Source organism: Ananas comosus, linkage group 8 (assembly GCF_001540865.1).
Source record: "Ananas comosus cultivar F153 linkage group 8, ASM154086v1, whole genome shotgun sequence".
Classification (NCBI taxonomy): Eukaryota; Viridiplantae; Streptophyta; class Magnoliopsida; order Poales; family Bromeliaceae; genus Ananas; species Ananas comosus.
Window position 1 is genome coordinate 4,787,115 of NC_033628.1, and position 18,674 is coordinate 4,805,788.

The following is an 18,674-nucleotide window of genomic DNA, read 5'->3' on the forward strand; positions in this document are numbered from 1 at the left end:
CGGCGCCAGAGGTTGAGCCTCGGCTGAGGAAGGGTGGCGCGGTTGGTTCCAGGCAGCACCAGTGCGCGAGATGAATGCCGGCCTGGGTTCGGCCCGAGCTGGTCCAGCTCGGCCGCAGGGCGCCCAGGCCGCGACGGCGGCGCGTGGGGACGGCGGCGGCCGGCACGGCGGGACGGCAGAGGTCGGGGCCGCTGCCAGAGGTGACGCCCGAGGGTACTGATCACCCTGGTAGGTTCCACGGGCAGGGGTGGTTGGGAAGATGATAGAGGTGATGGAGGAGGAGGAGGAGGAGGAGGAGCAGCTAGCTCCGGCGGCTGGCGGCTTGCTCAGGCGGCCGGGGCGCGCGTACGGGGTGGGCAGGGAGGAGCTGAGGTGGCTAGGAGGGCTAGGGTTAGCTGGGGATGGATTAGAGTTAGGGTTTCACATGGGAACCCTATAGCTACTATATATACAGTGGTTTAATTGCAGTTTAGTCCTCCGAAGTTGTAAAATTTCAACCCAGTCCCTGCCCGTGCGTGTAATATGCGAGTACGCACCTCGACGTTCGAATTCTCGCAAAACGACACATAAAATATTAGGGTTTTCACGATTTTTCCGTTTTGCCGATTTCGACCCCATTGCGAATAATTTGCGATTCTCGAAGATCCGTCCGTCGGATTTCCGAATGGATCACGCCAGCGCGTTCAGCATGACTAGGGCATCAAATCTAGCACTTCGTTTCGTTTGATCTGGTCATCGATTTGCGACGAAATCCACCTATTGTTTCCACTATAAAACATACACATATATATATAAATCCAATAAAACCCTTTTTCTCGAAAATCGTGAATCAGAACCCAAATCCGGCAGTGCCATTGGTTCCAGAATAGTTGAACCGTTCAAAACGAGCTATTGGATTGCTATGAACGGAGTCCGATACGCACCGAAAGCCATCTCCATTGATCGGCCTCTCCGAAAAATCGGAGTTACTATTCACTTTAAGTGATTAGTATTAATCCCGTAATTTCTCCATTCTAACTCGTTTTCTCCTGAAACTTGACGAGTGTCTTTGTAATTAAATTACACACAAAAATATCGTCAGCACAGAGTTTATCTGTACAGCAAAAATCTCGGTTTTTACATTAATTTTTTAATTTATCAATATACGGACAAAAGATTTCTCTGAGCTCTTCGCTTCCACCATAGACATCTATTTTTTCTTCACAAATTATTTTATCAAAATTTTCGCACCGCAAATTTTTTTGGCAAATTCAGGCAAAAAATTTTTTGGCAAATTTTTTGGCAAATCGAACTCAATAAACAAATTTTAAGGCATATCAAACATAACATTTTATTTTTGCGCTAGAAGATTGAAGATACTGATAAAATTAAAAGCTAAATTAAATCAATTGATACTTAAATTTATATAATTTATTTGTCAAATAATTTATTGCTTAATTCTTTTGATTGATCTACTAATTTTTTTAAAAAATTAATTTTTTTTGAGAAAGGAAAAAAAATAATTTTTTCAAATACTTTTTAAAATAATTTTTTAAAATAATTTTTAAAATTATTTTTCTGTATTTTATAAAAGAACGATTGTAATATGGTCAAAAAAAAGAAAAAAAGATGTCTTTGCATTTTAAAAATTCTAACCTGTAAAAATTTTTATTTTGCATCAGGTTTAGTTGTACTTTACATATAAAAAAACTTACAAGTATGTTAATTGGTAAATATAGTAAGCTGTATATAGCAAATATTCATAATTATTTGATTAAATCTTTCAAAATAAAATTATAAGAGCTAATTTGAACCAAAAAAACTAAAAAGAGTCGGTTCCAAAGCATGCCAGTAGGAGGTTATGCGTATCCATCGGCACGCAAGCGTTTCATATCGGCACGGAAGCGTGCCGGTGCCGTACCATGCCAGGCAGACAGCGGCATGCCCATGTTCCATGGTACTTTAAACCTTGTGGGAAAACATATTAAACTTTCGTTTTATAATTCAGAATCTCAATCTGCTTTTCCCTTTCATATTGTTCATTTGGATGTATAACAATCACCTGTTTCCTCACTTTCTGGCTATGAATATTATATTATTTTTATTGATGATTACTTTTGGTTCTCCATCAGCATCTATTGTGATAATCGCAGCACAACTTATCTTGCGGCTAATCCTGTTCTCCATGCTTGATCAAAGCATATTCAGCTTGACCATCAGTTCTTACAAGAAAAAGTCCAGTTTGGTGTTTTGGACTTGGTTTACATCTCTTCTGATATGCAACTTGCTGATATTTTCACCAAGCCTTTGTCGCCTTCTCGGTTTTCGGTGTTGTGGCTCAATCTTCACATCCGACTATCTGATGCTTAGCTTGCGGGGGGATGTTACGACATATTTAGTATCTTATGCTATGTTAGGATACTGTACATTATGATATATTTAGAGTAGGATTATATAGTATGATATGTAGAGTAAGATTATATAGTATGTAATCCTAGTTGTATTGTTACTATAGTAGACTAGTTGATGTGGTCATTTACAATGTAGTTGACGAGTTAACACGGGCGAAATTGTGGAAGAAGTTGGAAGATGTCTACTTGACCAAATCCCTAATAAACAAGTTGTATCTGCAACAGAAGTTGTATACATTGTGGATGCAGGAACTGATGAGCCTACATGAACATCTAAACAAGTTCAATAAGATAGTAGTCTAATTGACCAGCATTGGAGTCAATCTATATGACAAGCATCTGGCGACTATGTTGCTGTATGTTAAGGAGACCATAGGCATGGAGGCAGTCACAGTAGCGCTTCTCTTGAACGAGATGTGCAAGATAACTAAGAATTTCGGAATGCGGAGCCGCTATACGGCTCTGGCTGTAAGAATGAAGGAGATGAAAGCATCGGTGAATAGAGATAGAAAAAATCGTTATCCAAGGTGAAGTGTCTACTTCACAAAAAAAGTCATTTTAAGCGCAATAATCATAAGTTTAAAAGTGATCTAAAAGAGACATAAGGAGAAAGCTTCCGTAAACCATGACGTGGAGATGACACTCTTTCTGAATCTTCTTACCCTTCTTTCGTCTTCTATAAATTCCAAAAGATGAAACTCTTTTTCTCTCTCACGTGCACCTATGCGCTAGGTGTAGCAAACTAGTAAGGCCTCTTCTCTCTTTGTTGTTGTAGCTAGAGCACACTCACCCAACCATACACGTCCCAAAGCTTCACCAATATAGCACGTGTATATAGCTACATTAAAATGCACCGTTAAATCATTACTCAATATATCTTTGACAAATTTAAATCACTATCATAATCTAATTAAGATTTAACGAAGAATCTAACAAAATCCTATCAATCTCCACCCTAGTTTGATTTGTAATTTTCAACCATTGCTTCGAGGTAACTAGACAAGCTCTACCTTGAGTTTATCTTCTCTGCTCAATGTTGCTGCCTCCGTCGCTTCGCCTTTAGCAATTGCACCTGAACCTCGGCGGACTTTTGAAACCCAAATCGTCTTCACTCCCATTTTGATAGCTCTTCCATTCATAACGTAGAGTTCCCTCGCTTGTTTGCCTCGCACACAATTTGACTTTATTTTTGGACTCTTATAGCTCTACCTAAAGCTAAAAATTCAAAACATTTCGAGTCCAATGCACTTAACTAGATAAAATTCTGCTTCAAACTAGGAACTTGTCGTCCTTCTGTCAGTGTTCTTATGACCTCATCATACATTTTGATCTTTACATAGTCGACTCCCAAAACCTTATGTGCCATCCCGTTTCTAGTTAAGATCTTTCCTACTTCTAATTACTGTATACGTGACAAAAGACTTTTTCTTTGGACAGATGTGAAAGGAACAAGCCGAATTGAGCACCCACACATCATCCAACATTTTTGTATCGCTACGCGCTACATACAACACATCATAATCGATCACCTTTGATTCTGTCTTCTGCACAGTCACTAATGTCTCATTGTCCTAGTTTACAGAAGGTTTCTTCTTTTGTTGCCTTAACTCTTTTAGATCACTTTTAAGCTTGTAATTGTTGCACTTAAATTGACGTTTCTTATGATAGTAGAAACACTTCACCTTGGATACTTTCATCTCCTTTTTTCTTATAGGCAGCGTCATATACCAGCTCTGCATCCTGGACTTCTTAGTCAATCTTGCGCATCTCATTCGAGAGAACCGCTACCATGACTACCTCTACACCTATGGACTCTTTGCCATAGAGCAACGTAGTCACTATATGCTCGTTTGTTGCCAGTAGTGAAGATAGCACCATCATCACCTTGTTCTCATCATCTAAATTGGCTCCAATGTTGGTCAATTGGGCTACCACCTTGTTGAACTCGTTTAGCTGTTTGTGTGTGCTCACCATTTCCTGCATCCACAATGTATACAACTGCTGCTGCAGATATAACTTGTTCATCAGGGATTTAGTCTGGTAGAAATCTTTCAACTTCTTCCACAATTTCGTTGGTGTTGACTCATCGGCTACGTTGTAAATAATCGCATCTACTAACGAGAGATGAAGGGTACTCAACGCCTTTTCATCTATTTTCTCTCATACCGTTTTCGTGACCTCCCCAAGGATTTTAAATAATCTTATATGTAAGATATAATAGGAGTGAAACCTCTAAATCTAACTATAGCATTTTTGACGGCAATTAGGCCTAAGAGGTTAAGAAGGTTATGTGTGCTAGGCTACAGTAGTTCCAGGATAGGTGACCCCTCTGGGAAGTGGCGCGCCACAGTTGGTATCCGAGTGGGTTGGCTAGCCAGAAGTGTGAGACGGGGTCTCACATCGCTTGGTGATCTGGGTTGTGAATACGATTGTGTGCTTGAGTCTGACAAGGGATATTTGGGTTTAAGAGAGTAGAGTTTGTGATATCCCAAGGCTTGAGAATAGTTCCACATCGGGTAGCTATGGCTAGGTGTGGGGGTATATAAACCTGAATAAGCTAGACTCAATAACTGGGCTATATTATTTTGAGCTAGTGGATTAGGCCCAGCAAGTTATTGGGTCTAGGGTAATTGGTCAATTGAGTCGCGGGCTTAGCGATGAGTGACCCCTGGGATGCTGGTCGTGAGGAATAGTCCAATATGTAAGGTATAATAGGACTAAACCTCTTAACTTTGCTATAGTATTTTAGGTTGTGGCTAGAGTTAAGAGAGTTAAGCATGCTAGAGTTAGAGTAGTTTTAGACTGAGTGACCCCCTTGAAAGCAGGGTGTCATAGTTTTCTAAATTTGTTCTTTTAAGAAAACTATTAGATAAATATTTTGATATTTTATTTTATATAATAATTGACAGTACTTCAGCATAATATTAGTCAAACAAAGTTCTACAACAGACAGCACTTATATACCAATATCAGCCAACCACTCTTTTTTTTCACATCAGAGCACTCTATGCCGCCACACTTCTGCAACCGCACTATTCTTAACAGCTTGGACAAACATGCCCTTAAATTTAAATCCTATTCAATTTATCTTTGGTAGATTTAAAGTTTAAACAACCATCCTAATCTAATTGAAGATATAACTCCAAATCTAACCAAATCCTAACATAATGTTCACCAACAGGTGTCCTATTGGTACTAATTAAAAAATCGCTGTAAGGTTATTTATTTTCTCTTTGATTTATTTCCTTNGCCCAGCAAGTTATTGGGTCTAGGGTACTTGGTCAATTGAGTCACGGGCTTAGCGATGAGTGACCCCTGGGATGCTGGTCGTGAGGAATAGTCCAATATATAAGGTATAATAGGACTAAACCTCTTAACTTTGCTATAGTATTTTAGGTTGTGGCTAGAGTTAGAGTAGTTTTAGACTGAGTGACCCCCTTGAAAGCAGGGTGTCATAGTTTTCTAAATTTGTTCTTTTAAGAAAACTATTAGATAAATATTTTGATATTTTATTTTATATAATAATTGACAGTACTTCAGCATAATATTAGTCAAACAAAGTTCTACAACAGACAGCACTTATATACCAACATCAGCCAACCACTCTTTTTTTTCACAGCAGAGCACTCTATGCCGCCACACTTCTGCAACCGCACTATTCTTAACAGCTTGGACAAACATGCCCTTAAATTTAAATCCTATTCAATTTATCTTTGGTAGATTTAAAGTTTAAACAACCATCCTAATCTAATTGAAGATATAACTCCAAATCTAACCAAATCCTAACATAATGTTCACCAACAGGTGTCCTATTGGTACTAATTAAAAAATCGCTGTAAGGTTATTTATTTTCTCTTTGATTTATTTCCTTCTTTACTACGCTGAACTTGCTACTTTTTAGCAAGTTTAGAAGTCGTGTTTGACAAGAATTGAATTCTATGGCTGATGATTGAATGCCGATCATTCAGGCTTCTAAGATCATCTTGGTTTTCTGGACCTATTATTGTAACTCTACTGTAACCATAATTCTTTTGTTTTTAAATTTTTGTTTTATAATACAGAGGCATTTATTCATCATACGAAGGCACTAACTTTGGTGAGGAATCTGCTTCTAAGGTTGCTATATTTTATTATATTTAGCTTTTCTTTCCTACACTGTTGTTGTTCGAAGATTTAATTTTATTCCTTGCTATTTCTCTCCTTAGGCTTTTGTAAAGGATAATCAAATCGAAATCAGTCGTCTAAAGGCTTTACTGGTAGAGCCTTCTGTTCCTACTACTGGAATTGTTTGAGATCTTGTAGTGGTAAGTGGTAACCTATATTAATTCTATGATAACAATTGTAGCATCAAAAGGAAATGGAGCTTTCCCGATTGAAGCAGCAGATAGAAGAGGAAAAGGTACTTTTGCTCTCATTATTTTGTATTACAGAAATTTTTTTTTCCTGCAGCTAAAGAATATTTCTATATTTACTTTTTTCTGCAATAATTTTTCTACTGAAAACTTATACAGATGGAATGAGACCTTCAACGTTCTATACTACGAAATTTAGGTCCTCATTTAATATTTTCACAATTAAGTGTTAGCTGAACAAATGGCGTTAGAGTAAGAAGTGCCAGATACCAAATCTGAGGTTTCTGTACTTACAAGTTGTTTATTATTATTACAGATTGACAACACTCACCCTCGAAGCTATTTAAGATTTGAAAGATATTGGGTAATGGGGACTGATATGCCTTTTATAGGAAGCAGCTTTAAGGTACTAATAAACATAAAAGGCAAATTTCTACTTACCTGGGATTTTTATAATACAATTAAGGTTTCCTTAAGGCATCTTAATTTGACATGTGGATTGGGTACTTGGGTCATCCGTATATGTAACAGTAACTTGGTTCGTTTATATATTGGCATATTGATTTCTTGGAGACCTTCCATATGAGCATTATTTTATACAACAACTTTCCAGATTACTAGCCACTGCCCTGTGCTCTTCTTGTCTGTCATCCTTCTATGGTGGCTATTATGTGGATGGACCGATCAAGCAATAGGGAACTAGAATTAATGAAATGTTAAAGCATTGCAACCTACAGGATTTGAAATGTCAAAGCATTGCAGCCTACAGTATATAGCTTTTAGCATATACTTAGACAAATCATGACTAGTGGAGCAAGGCTGTAAGCATGTCATGTATGTAGAAGTGACACTTCTATGTATGTAGAAGTGACACTTCTAATGGGGAATCCCAATCTTGCATGAGATTAAAATCAGGAGGAGGTCACCAAATACCAAGTTATACCAGTCTGAGAAGAACATTAATATGTGGTGTATGCAACACGCACTCTTCAGTAAATAAATCTACCAAATATATTCAAGATCGAGCTTTACTAAATCTAAATCACATTGAAAGGGCCATTATCAGTTAAAAGCAGTTCACATAGGAACCATAAGATACTGTTATTCAACCTATCGCCTTCTGTGGATCAAACATTCTTGTAATTTTGAGACGGAATTCTCTATGAGGTCTATGGCCTTGTCAATACCGTATATTAGAAGAAAGAGCATAGATGAGAGGAAGATTAGAAGATGGTCGATGCCATTTGTGTTAGAAATTATTGGCAGGGAAAGTAAACGTAGCAGAAAGTAATTTCTGAAATTAGATATTTTGTGAGGCCAAATACATATCACACATGAAAATGAAAAATCCAGAAAAACAACTTTCGGTATGTACAGATCATTCTCATATTACTATGCAGAAATTTAATCAATACTTTACGTTCAAAAATATCACCTTGGACCTGTTAAGGTCCTTTGATCTATTGTATGATTGAAACTGAATATGAAAACTAGGTTCTGGCCAAGCCTTGCATGTGCCTATTCTCTACGCTTATCCTTATGGAATTGATACAGATCTTAACATATTTTGTCGCGCGAAATAGATAAACCGTGGACTTTTCAGACTGTGTTATATGAGTCCCTCTGAAGTTTACATTTCCAGAGTTCTCCCAAAATATATATATATATATAGCTAGAATTGATATATAGCTACACTTGTGTGCTTTAAAGGCAAGGTGATCTCCGTACTATCAAGTCGTTTTCGATGCTTATACTTCTGGATCGACGATTGGCTCTGTTAGACTTGATCTAGAGTTTTTGAAGTATCTAGAGGACCTAGAAAATAAATTTCATGATTTTTTGATATCATTTTACCTTATGATCGAAAGGGTCCAAAAGTAACAATTTTAATGGTTGTGGGGACTGGGGAGCCATTTGCTAGTTTAACGGTGTAGAAATATCCAAATCTCGTGAAATTTCAATAGAAAATTTTTTATACTATATAAAACAAGATCAATATTTTGATCTAAAATTTTAGTATCATACCATCACTTTTTTGAGATTTCTAATTTAGCTGTTGATTTTGAGTCCTTTCGAGTTTCGACCACTAGATAAATGATATCGAGAAATCACAAATATTTTTTTTCTAGATACTTCTAATACTCTAGATCAAATCTAATGGAGTTGATTGTCGATTTAGAAGTCTCAACATCGAAAACGACTTGATAGTATGGAGGCCACCGTGGTTCAAAAGTGCACAAGCTGGACTCTCTCTCTCTATATATACACACACACACACACACACGCACACACACACACACACACACACACATCCCTAAGAGTATCGAAGGGCTAAACAATTTAATTTTAATGCCTCCATTTGCCCGAAAAGAGCCAATAGAATAAGGGTGGCCTGCTTCCCTCCAACCAAAATACTAAGATAGTAGGCTCCGTACCAGGTCTATATCGTATAAAGCCACCGTTGCGTCATTAGCGTGGGCATTGATAGGGGTGTAAAATGGGCTGGGCGGCATGTGGGCCACCTGGCCTGGCACGGCTTCAGGCCGGGCTACAGCACGGCACGATGTTTGGTAGCAGCCATGTCGGCCCGAGCTTTCGGGCCGTGTTGGGCGGCTTCCCCTTGGGCCCGACGGCCCAGCATGGCACAGCCCGAACCGTGCCTGGGCAGTGCTGGGTCGAAGTGAGGCTGGCGGCCCGGCATGGCACGGCCCATTTGGGCTGTGCAATCTAGGCCAGCACGGCCCGGATCCCAAGGCCCAACAACCCAAGACAACTTGCCTTGGGCCTTGGGGTTCGAGCTCTTGGGGAGAAGGGCTTGAAGGGCCAAGCCCTTCAAGCCCTTCAAGCCCTTCTCCCCAAGAGCTTTTCTCCTAAGGTCTGCAGGTAGACCTTGGGAGGGGTGATTCTTGGTCCAATGGACCAAAGACTTTTGGTCTATTTGACCAAAAGCTTATTTTTTTAAATAATAATAGAAATTCATATATTTTTTAAGAAAAATTAAAAATCTATTATTTTATAGTTATTTTTATAAATTTAAAATTTTTAAATCAAAATACTAATTTAAATAGAAATAATTTATTATTATTATTTTTAAAGTTGACATATTTTTAAAAAATTAAAAAAATTAAAGGGCCTCCCGGAGCACGGCTCGGCTCGACACGGCTCTTGACTTTCGGGCCAGAGGGCCATGTTGGGCCGAGAGTTGGTTAGGTCTGGCCCGGCACAGCCCGGCCCCAATTTGACGATGGGCCGGGCAGGGCCGCCCCGTGGCCCGTTTCAGCCTGAGTAATGTGGGCCGGTACAGCCTACATTACACCTCTAGGCATCGATGTGCCTTGGGCCCTCGCAACACCTGCATTCCATCGTAAGGCTAACCCCAATTACTGCCTTCTTGTTTTCCCATTGCTTTGTAGTGGAACTGCACGTTCCAAGGTGTGGCCACGCCCGAAGTGGATACATCTTGATCTCGACCATAGGAAATGCACAAGTAGGATTCCAAGCCTTTGTGTTGTCTCATGAGCAGCCATCGGTCCAACCAATTTATCTGATCCCCGCGGTGCTACTAAGTTATTTTCAATGATGGGACTTTTGAATTGATGATTGGTTCTGTTGTACATGATTTACCACTATTGGAAAATCTAATAATGTCGAAATATCGTGAAATTTGGTTTCTAGATATTTCCAATAGTGTAGATTAAGTCTAACGAAGTGTAAATTTAAGTCTAATGGCGCTGATTGTCGATTTGAAAGCCGCATCACCAAAAAAAAATTGATAGCGTGGAGGCTTCTATGCTATTGATAGTATACTACCGGGACTCTCTCTCTCTCTATATATATATATAGAGAGATAGGTTAGTATGTTTTCGAAAGCACAGGCCTCTATGCTTTGAAACTGTTTTTGATGATAGGACTTTTGGATCAACGATCAGCTCCGTTAGACTTGATCAATAGTATTTGAAATTTTGAAGTACCTAAAAATCAAATTTCATGATTTCTTGATACCATTTGCCCAGTGATCTAAGAGGCTCAAAATCAATAATTTTAATGGTCGAGGTTAGCCTTTTGCAAGTATGACGGTGTAGAACTATTGAAATTATGTGAAACTTTGATAGAAAATTTTTTATTCTATATAAAACAAGATCAATATTTTTGATCCAAAATTTTTAGGGTTATATCATTGATTTTTAGCCCTTTCATTCACTAGGTAATTCATATTGAAAAATTGCGATTTTTTTTCCAGATACTTCAAATACTCCAGATCAAGTCTAATAGTGCTGATTGTTCGATTGAAAGTTCCATCATTGAAAGCAACTTGAGAGCATAGAGGTCTCTGTACTATTGAAAGCGCACAAGTCGACCTATACATACATATATATATATATATATATATATGTATGTATGTATGTAATCCCGCTACTATCCTCTTAAAAAGATAGAAGCCCTCATCCTATGAAGTCATTTTTGATGATCGAAACTTTAAATTGGTAATCCGCACCATTGAAATTGATTAAGCTAATTTTTGAAAATCATTATCAAATTCATCGAAGACACTATATCTCATGGAGAGCCGAGAAAAATCGTAGTATCCAATTGGTAGACACTATATCTCACGGAGAGCCGAGTGAGATCGTGCTATCTAATCGGTTGGCACTTTGGAGTCCAGGGTGATCGTCTCCCCAAGTACCACATAAGGAGTTGAGAGGATCGACACTCCAATGCAACGCGGGAGTCGAGGATGATCGGCCCTCCCAATGCATATGAGGGAGTCAAGGGTGACCGACACTCTCCAATGACACTTTCGGAAGGGTGATCGACTTTCTCCAGTGACACTTTCGGAAGGTTGTAACAAACCAATTGTTGCACCCTAAGTTCATATGACTTTTAGGGTTAGCAACCATGTCCAATACACACAGACTTGTTCTCTAGTTTACATTTAACCTAGAGTTAACATGTCACTCTGTTACATTTTAGGTATTGACCTAAGTTTAAATGCCACTTGTTTAATCTATATCCAAAGTTCTCAATTTTCCATATGCATTTCACATAATCTCTTTAATATACAATGGTAGGAAACTCTATGTCCTTAGTATGCAACTAAAATCACATTTAGTTTAATTATTACCAATAATTCATGCTAATAATCCAAAGAAACTAAGGACAAAAGGGAGATCAAACTCTTTTCGGTGATATTTTCCACCTTTGTTTGTTCTTCCAAAAAGAGGTGACATCTCTTGAAAATGCTAGAAAAAAAACTCTAAAAATGGTTCTAGTAAGGTTAGAACCCTAAAAATCCCTATTTGGGAAAACTCTAAAACCAAAGCCCTAAATATCCACTTACCTCTTCTCATTTTGCAAGTCAAAAATAGGAGAGAAGAGCCTAATCTTTCTTCTAGAGCTTCCTCTTGAAGTTTTAGATCTCCTTCAAGGTCCCAAAGAGATTAACCCTAAGCTTCAACAATGTGGGAGGTGGGTTTCTCCGTTCTTCTGGAGAGAGAAAGGGAAGAGAGAGAAATGGGAAGGAGAGAAAAAGGGGCTGGGGTGTTAGGGTAAATAGTGAAAGCCCTTTTATAGGGTTGCTACAATAGAAATTAAGCCCCTAACTTCATCTATTTGCAAACAGACATCACCTAGCCTGTGTGCTAGGTTTTAGGCTCTCGCTCGATTTTTTGGGCGCCTGATTCCATCATAGTTGCACCCGGCCGAGTGATCGGGCGCCCAGTGGCTCCGTTTGCTTTACAATTTGGATGCCTGCAGGACATTTCGGACGTCCGAGTGTTTATTCTATCGCACGACTATTGCTCTCGGGAAGAAGAATTGAAAGCCCATTCAGGCGGCCACAATGGGCCGTTTGAAAGTTCCTCCGGGTGCTCGCAGGACATTTTGGGCGTCCGATTAATTATCTAATCTCTTGGGTTGGGAGTCCGAAACATTTGTGGGCCCCCGCAAATGAGATCCGAAATGACACAGGGCGCCCGCAGCACAAACAGGATGCTCGAAATCTGGATTCCCGCAAATTCACCTCTCTGGACAAGCGTCTGGAAAATTCCGACACTACAAGGGACCTTGCGAAATCTTTTTGGGGTACCCGAACCCCTATTCTGGGCGCTTGAATTGGTCTGGAACTCAGATTTCTGAGTTTTGATGTATTGTTTCGGTCCGAATTGATTCTAATTTGATCCAAACTTGGTCTAAGCTTCTCAAAATCTATTTTAATCTAGGCATCATGACACAGACAAAGGACACGGCGCGACTCGGACACGGCGACTTGCCAACTTCCAAGAAATTAAGATACGGACACGGCATGGACACCGCTAATAAAATATAATATTATTAATCTAATAGTATATATTTTATTATATATAAAGTAGTAATTTTGTTAAATTATTGTTGTATTTCTCATACGAATGAAAATTAATAAAATTCTTATTGATAATCTATATATTTTAAGAAAAAAAATTCTCCACCATACATAATTTACTTATATTATCCATAAAAATGATATGTATTCATCAAAAAGTTAAAATATTTGTCATGTTTCATTATATTTATGCATAAAAGAAGGTGAAATAAATTTTTTTTTTTTTTCAATGAGATGCTCCACATCGAACGTGTATTCATTGCGTGTCTGCGTCGGACGCACGAGGCTTATAGAAGTGTCCGTAAAACATAGATTTTTAATCATATCTAGCATGATTTAATTCGTACTTTGTCAATTTGGTCAAAATCCAGTACATTACAGCCGCTCAGACAACTGGACAAGAACCTCCACTCTGCTGCCGACCTCAAACCTGACGTTGCGTGCAAGCTACTGTACCTCTCTCCTGCTGTACAGCCCGAGTGTCCAAAGAAGTTACCTGAGAAACCAGTGTTGAGGTAGTTGGGACATTTTTCGAGTATTAGCTGTAATGCGCCTTAAAACTATCGCGATTGACTGACGCTCGCGTAGGATTTGGAGTCCGAAGAAATGGAGAGCTGGAGCTCTTTTTTTTTTCCCTTCGAGAATGTCATCAGGACATTGATGTAAAGCTTACAAGCTGCATGGAGAGATCATTCTGTGCTAAAGATTAGCAGCAATGGTGGCAGGGCGACAAGAAAAATGGCTGCAGCAGCCTTTGCAGTGCAACAGCTGCAGTAGCTTGCGCAACACTAGCAACAGCCGCAGCTGCAGCAGCTTTAGCAGTGGCCTCAAAGCAACCGCAATATCATTGGCAGCAGCCACGGCAGCCTTAACAGTGGCAGCAGCAGCTGCCGCAGCTGCACTACAGCAGCAATTGCAGCAGCTGGCACAGGAGCAATCACAGCAGCAGCGGCAGCAGCAAGTGGCAGCAGCAGCGGCAGCAGCAAGTGGCAGCAGCAAGTGGCAGCAGCAGCGGCAGGAGCATTAGCAACAACAGGTGCAGCAACAATCATATTAAGTGGCGACAGCGGATTGGGGCGTTGGCAGCGGAAGAGCAGCGGCGAGCCTCCTTAACTGAGGATTACGGATCAAGTAGAGGGATCCGAAGAAAAGGAGGGACATTGGTCCTACTCCCCTTTCCCTTTGAAGATGTTGATGCGAGGTCCATCTGCTAGTTGGCTCTCATGGGCAAAGCAGCAGTGGCGACCTAGGGAAAATTGGCAATGGTGCGTGCTGCAGCAGCATTCATTGAAGATGGTAGTGATGACGCATGTTGTGTTGTGTGACATTGGTAAGCACACTGAGTCAGTGTCACACCTCGGGATTCTTTTAAAGATCTATTTTAGGAAAAGCCAGCTGAAAATGTATAATTTTTTTTTTAAACACCTTTGAAGACACCCGCGGACGCACACAAACCCGCCACATGGAAAAGGATTCCCTGTACAAACGGACAGAATCTTCCCTGTACATGCACGCATAGCACCTTTATACAAAGTCAACCATATAGACAACCACACAACACAAATAAAACTACAATCTGATGACAATAACTGATAATCAAGACAGGTCATGGATGAAATATCACTGAACATCTAATAGGAAGATAATCACCAAGAACTATCAGTCCACATAAGAATCAATTAAACAAATAAACTTAAACCACCATCTTAACATCATAAATTATCATAGGATAATGAATGAACTAATCGAGAGGTACTCCAACAGAAACTAGAAACTAAACTAAGTACAAGAATGTGAAAATCCACGAGGGACCAATCCAGGACACAACTATCTAGAACCATCTCACGCCTCGTTCCGATCCTCGCCTCCTGTGTCACTTGAAAAATGTTGGGGGTCCCTCTCCCAGTGGGTACCGCAAGCCGACGAGGGCGAGCTGTATTCACCGGCAAATGGAAGAGATAACCATTATAATGAACAGATATTATAAGTACAGTAGCAATAATACTGGAATAGGAACAACTGTAAAGAGAAATACAACTAGCCACTACTGTAGTGTAAAACAGAATGCAACTATCCATCAACCAGACAGATCTTCCAAATATATCAAATTCGCCGTGTTGGTCTAAAGACCTCAGGCAATTGCATGTCGTGCTCAATTACCTGGCATATAACCCTAGCAAAGTAACCGCATCGGGCTCACGGGTCGAAAATACGACCATTTTTTCGAAAAAGAATACCCTCTTACGGTGGATCAGACCGTTGGTGTACATGAAATGCACATGAGTTGTAGCGATCGATGCAATGTTCGATGTATGCCCTAGAAGCCAACCAGGCCGACACATGTATTCTTTTTAGGACATAAATTTGTATTTGACTTTAAAATATTATGAATAAATTTGGGTTCTTATTTCCATTCATGTTGTGTATGTGTCCATAAATCGTCCAAGGAATTAATAAGATGATGACATATATTCTCAAGTGTTGAGAATTTTAGACATGTGTCATTGGTGGTTAATTCCTAAATGCTCCCGATCAATGGATCATCACGGGGACGGTGATTGATCCAGTGAGATTGGTGCATAGGTCGCTTCCCTTTTGGGTAGACGAGTCTCGAGTCGACAGTGTGGGGACACTGAAGCGAATATGCAGGTGGTTGTTAGAGAACAAGGGTACCGAGCGTGACCAACGCGAGAAGTCACTTGGATGTCTACTCACTCGTCAGTGACTTACTCAATTGTTGCAGTAGTGTGACTGGTCCTTTGACCTGCGGTGCCTCGGCTATTCACAATGAGGTTACTGTAGTTTGACTGTACATACACTTGGTCCCTAGCCATTCGGGTCCTTGCGGTGCATGTTGGCTGCAGTAGGTTCATTGTAGGAATAGGGTGCGCACTTAGATGGAATCTATCTCCCTTGGTAGATAGGGGTGTTAGTCCTATGTGATTTATGAGACCGAGTTTAGAAGACCTTGGCCAGGGCAGAGTTAATAGCGGAAAAAGGTTTCCGTTATTAAAAACTTGGGTCGAATAAATTTAACATATGACAGACGATGGGGTTTGACGAGTTATTCCATAACCTCCGTCTAGTCGGGACTCATGATAGAAGGATTGTATCACACGGTAACTGCACCAAGAGGTTCAGTATTCCATTCTACTGGAATGCCACAACATGCTGCTAGGCGTCACTGGTGGATTGTGAGACTCATGAAGATTATCTAGATGATTGATAATTCTTATTAGGCTGAGTTGGAATTGTTCTGATCCACTGAAAGGAGTTTCAGTGATATTGTTGATAGTGATCAAAATATATCTCACTACCAGATAGAATAAACCTATGGGGTCACACATATAAGAGGTTGTGATTGATCGGATAGCTAGATTGCGATTAATGAATTGTCGGAAGACCTAATTGTCAATATGTTGATAATTGGACTAATTTGTAATTGTTACAAATTAGTGGTATTAAGGTGTAAATGTTACAAGAGATGACTTACTAATAGTTAGTAAATTATAAGAGAATTTATGTGCAAATGTTGCATTATTAATTTGATATGATCAAATTAAGATAAAGTTCAAGTCGAATCAAATTAGGATTTGATCGATCTAACCAATTAAGGAAAGGATAAATTTAAATTTAGATTTGTACTTATCTTTAATTGTCACTATATTATTAAAAAGATGATTATATTCCTCTATATAATATTCGGGAGTTTTTAGAAAACTCTAGCCGTCATCTTTCCTCTCTTCTCTCTCCCATCTTCTAGCAAAAAGACGTCCTTTGCAAGGGAGCTAGCACCCCGGTGAGGTCATCGATCAAATCATCAACCTCGTGTGGATACCTATAGAGGCCGGACGTGTGTGCGGCTTCAAGAGAACCCAATTCCACGATCATCAAATTGAGGTGAAGATCTATCCGCGCAAAAGGTAAAGATTCGATCTTGTTTTTCTCCTTTAATCTTAAATAACATGAGGGATCTTAATTGCGTGATTTTTGAGATTGGATCTCGAGAGTTTTTCAAAATCAAATTTGTTTGATTTCTTTTTCCGCTGTATTTTTACCGTACGCAATTTTCTAACATGCAATATACTCAATAGCCAACTGTTGGCAAATAGCCGAAAGAGAGTCCACAAGGAGTCATCGACCAATCCGGTCAACTTCTATCTCAAAGTGAGAATAATCTCACGTAGTAGATAACTAATGTCGTGGATGTATCACAAGGAATGTCATCGGCCATAAGGCTAACTAATGTCATGGAATATATCACAAGGAGTGGCACCGACCATAAGGTCAACTAATGTCATGGAATATATCACGAGTGTCACCGACCATAAGTTCAACTAATGTCATGGAATAAATCACAAGGAGTGTCACCGACCATAATGTCAACTAATGTCATGGAATGTATCACAAGGAGTGTCACTGACCATAAGGCCAACTTATGGAATGTATCACGAGGAGTGTCACCGATCATAAGGCCAACTAATGTCATTGAATATATCACAAGGAGTGTCACCGATCATAAGGCCAACTAATGTCATGGAATATATCACAAGGAGTGTCACTGATTATAAGGTTAACTAATCTCATGGAATATATCACAAGGAGTGTCACCAACCATAAGGTCAATTAATGTCATATCATAGCTAACTCGATCACAAAAGAACACCGTTCTACAATTGAATCATGATAATACAAAATAAAAGCAAGTATAAAGCAAATAGCTACGAAGTAAAATGGTGTACGAAAGCTCAACACATATCACATAAACAAAAGGAGATGGTAGGAAAAGAAATCACTGAGCAAGCACCACTTTACCAACTTCGAATTGAAGCACCCACCTCTACCGTAGAATAAAGTGAGGTTGTCTACCCACCACTGATGCCTTTCGCTACAATCTAGACCTATGCTAAGTCCCATTTGGAACCATTATTAGTCCAAACCTGCTAATTACAAAAGCCTATGATTCTATGTGAATCCAAGTAGGCGAACAATTAGGTTTCTGGATCTCATTTAACGGTCACCGAAAGATCACCCAATTGTCTCACCGACTCGTCGGAATGTCACCCCAACTGACGGGGTGTCCAGAAACGAGCTTCAACATATCCTACCTCGTCCGCTGTCCCAACACATCATTTTAATGCTGTTAGGGCACCTGCATAAGTAGTGCGCCAATACAGGAAACCGAGACCCCAAAAATCACCTGTTCGGCTCCTGAAATCCCCAATTCGGTACCCAAACCACCCGCAGCCCTTTTGCTGTAGCCAGAGATGTCAAACCTCATCCTAAAACCCGCCAATAAGACTTCTATCTTTCTGCGAACAGCAACTACCCGCGCGACATGAAACCGCGCTTGAAACCGCCCGATTTTCGCATGTTGGGGTCCGGATTAGCCCCAAAGTGTATCGAAATACTCCCAAAGTCATTCAACCGTCTATGTCTTCCCAAAATGCTCACTTTTGGGTGTCGGGATAGCCGCACGCCAGGTGGTGTGATCCGGGTGCGAAATCTCCAAAATCCACCGTTCCAGATTCCAAAAAATCGCCATTTTAGACTTCGAAACCCATGAACGATCTA

At 39.8% G+C, this 18,674-nt stretch overlaps 1 protein-coding gene across 8 annotated transcripts in view; it reads left to right on the forward strand.

The window, feature by feature from the left end:
- Positions 1–18,674, forward strand: part of LOC109713977 — a 100,051-nt gene that overhangs the window by 28,389 nt on the left and 52,988 nt on the right. For 6 of the 8 annotated variants that reach the window (XR_002217229.1, XM_020238310.1, XM_020238314.1 and 3 more), the window contains exons 6-9: positions 6,452–6,506; positions 6,596–6,646; positions 6,736–6,789; positions 7,059–7,148. Coding sequence is in view for 7 of the 8 variants with exons in the window: in XM_020238310.1 (XP_020093899.1) it covers positions 6,452–6,506; positions 6,596–6,646; positions 6,736–6,789; positions 7,059–7,148 (250 nt within the window). In the remaining variant the exon portion in view is untranslated. The remainder of the gene's footprint in view (positions 1–6,451; positions 6,507–6,595; positions 6,647–6,735; positions 6,790–7,058; positions 7,149–18,674) is intronic. The other 2 variants (XM_020238313.1, XM_020238315.1) reach the window with 1 other exon arrangement.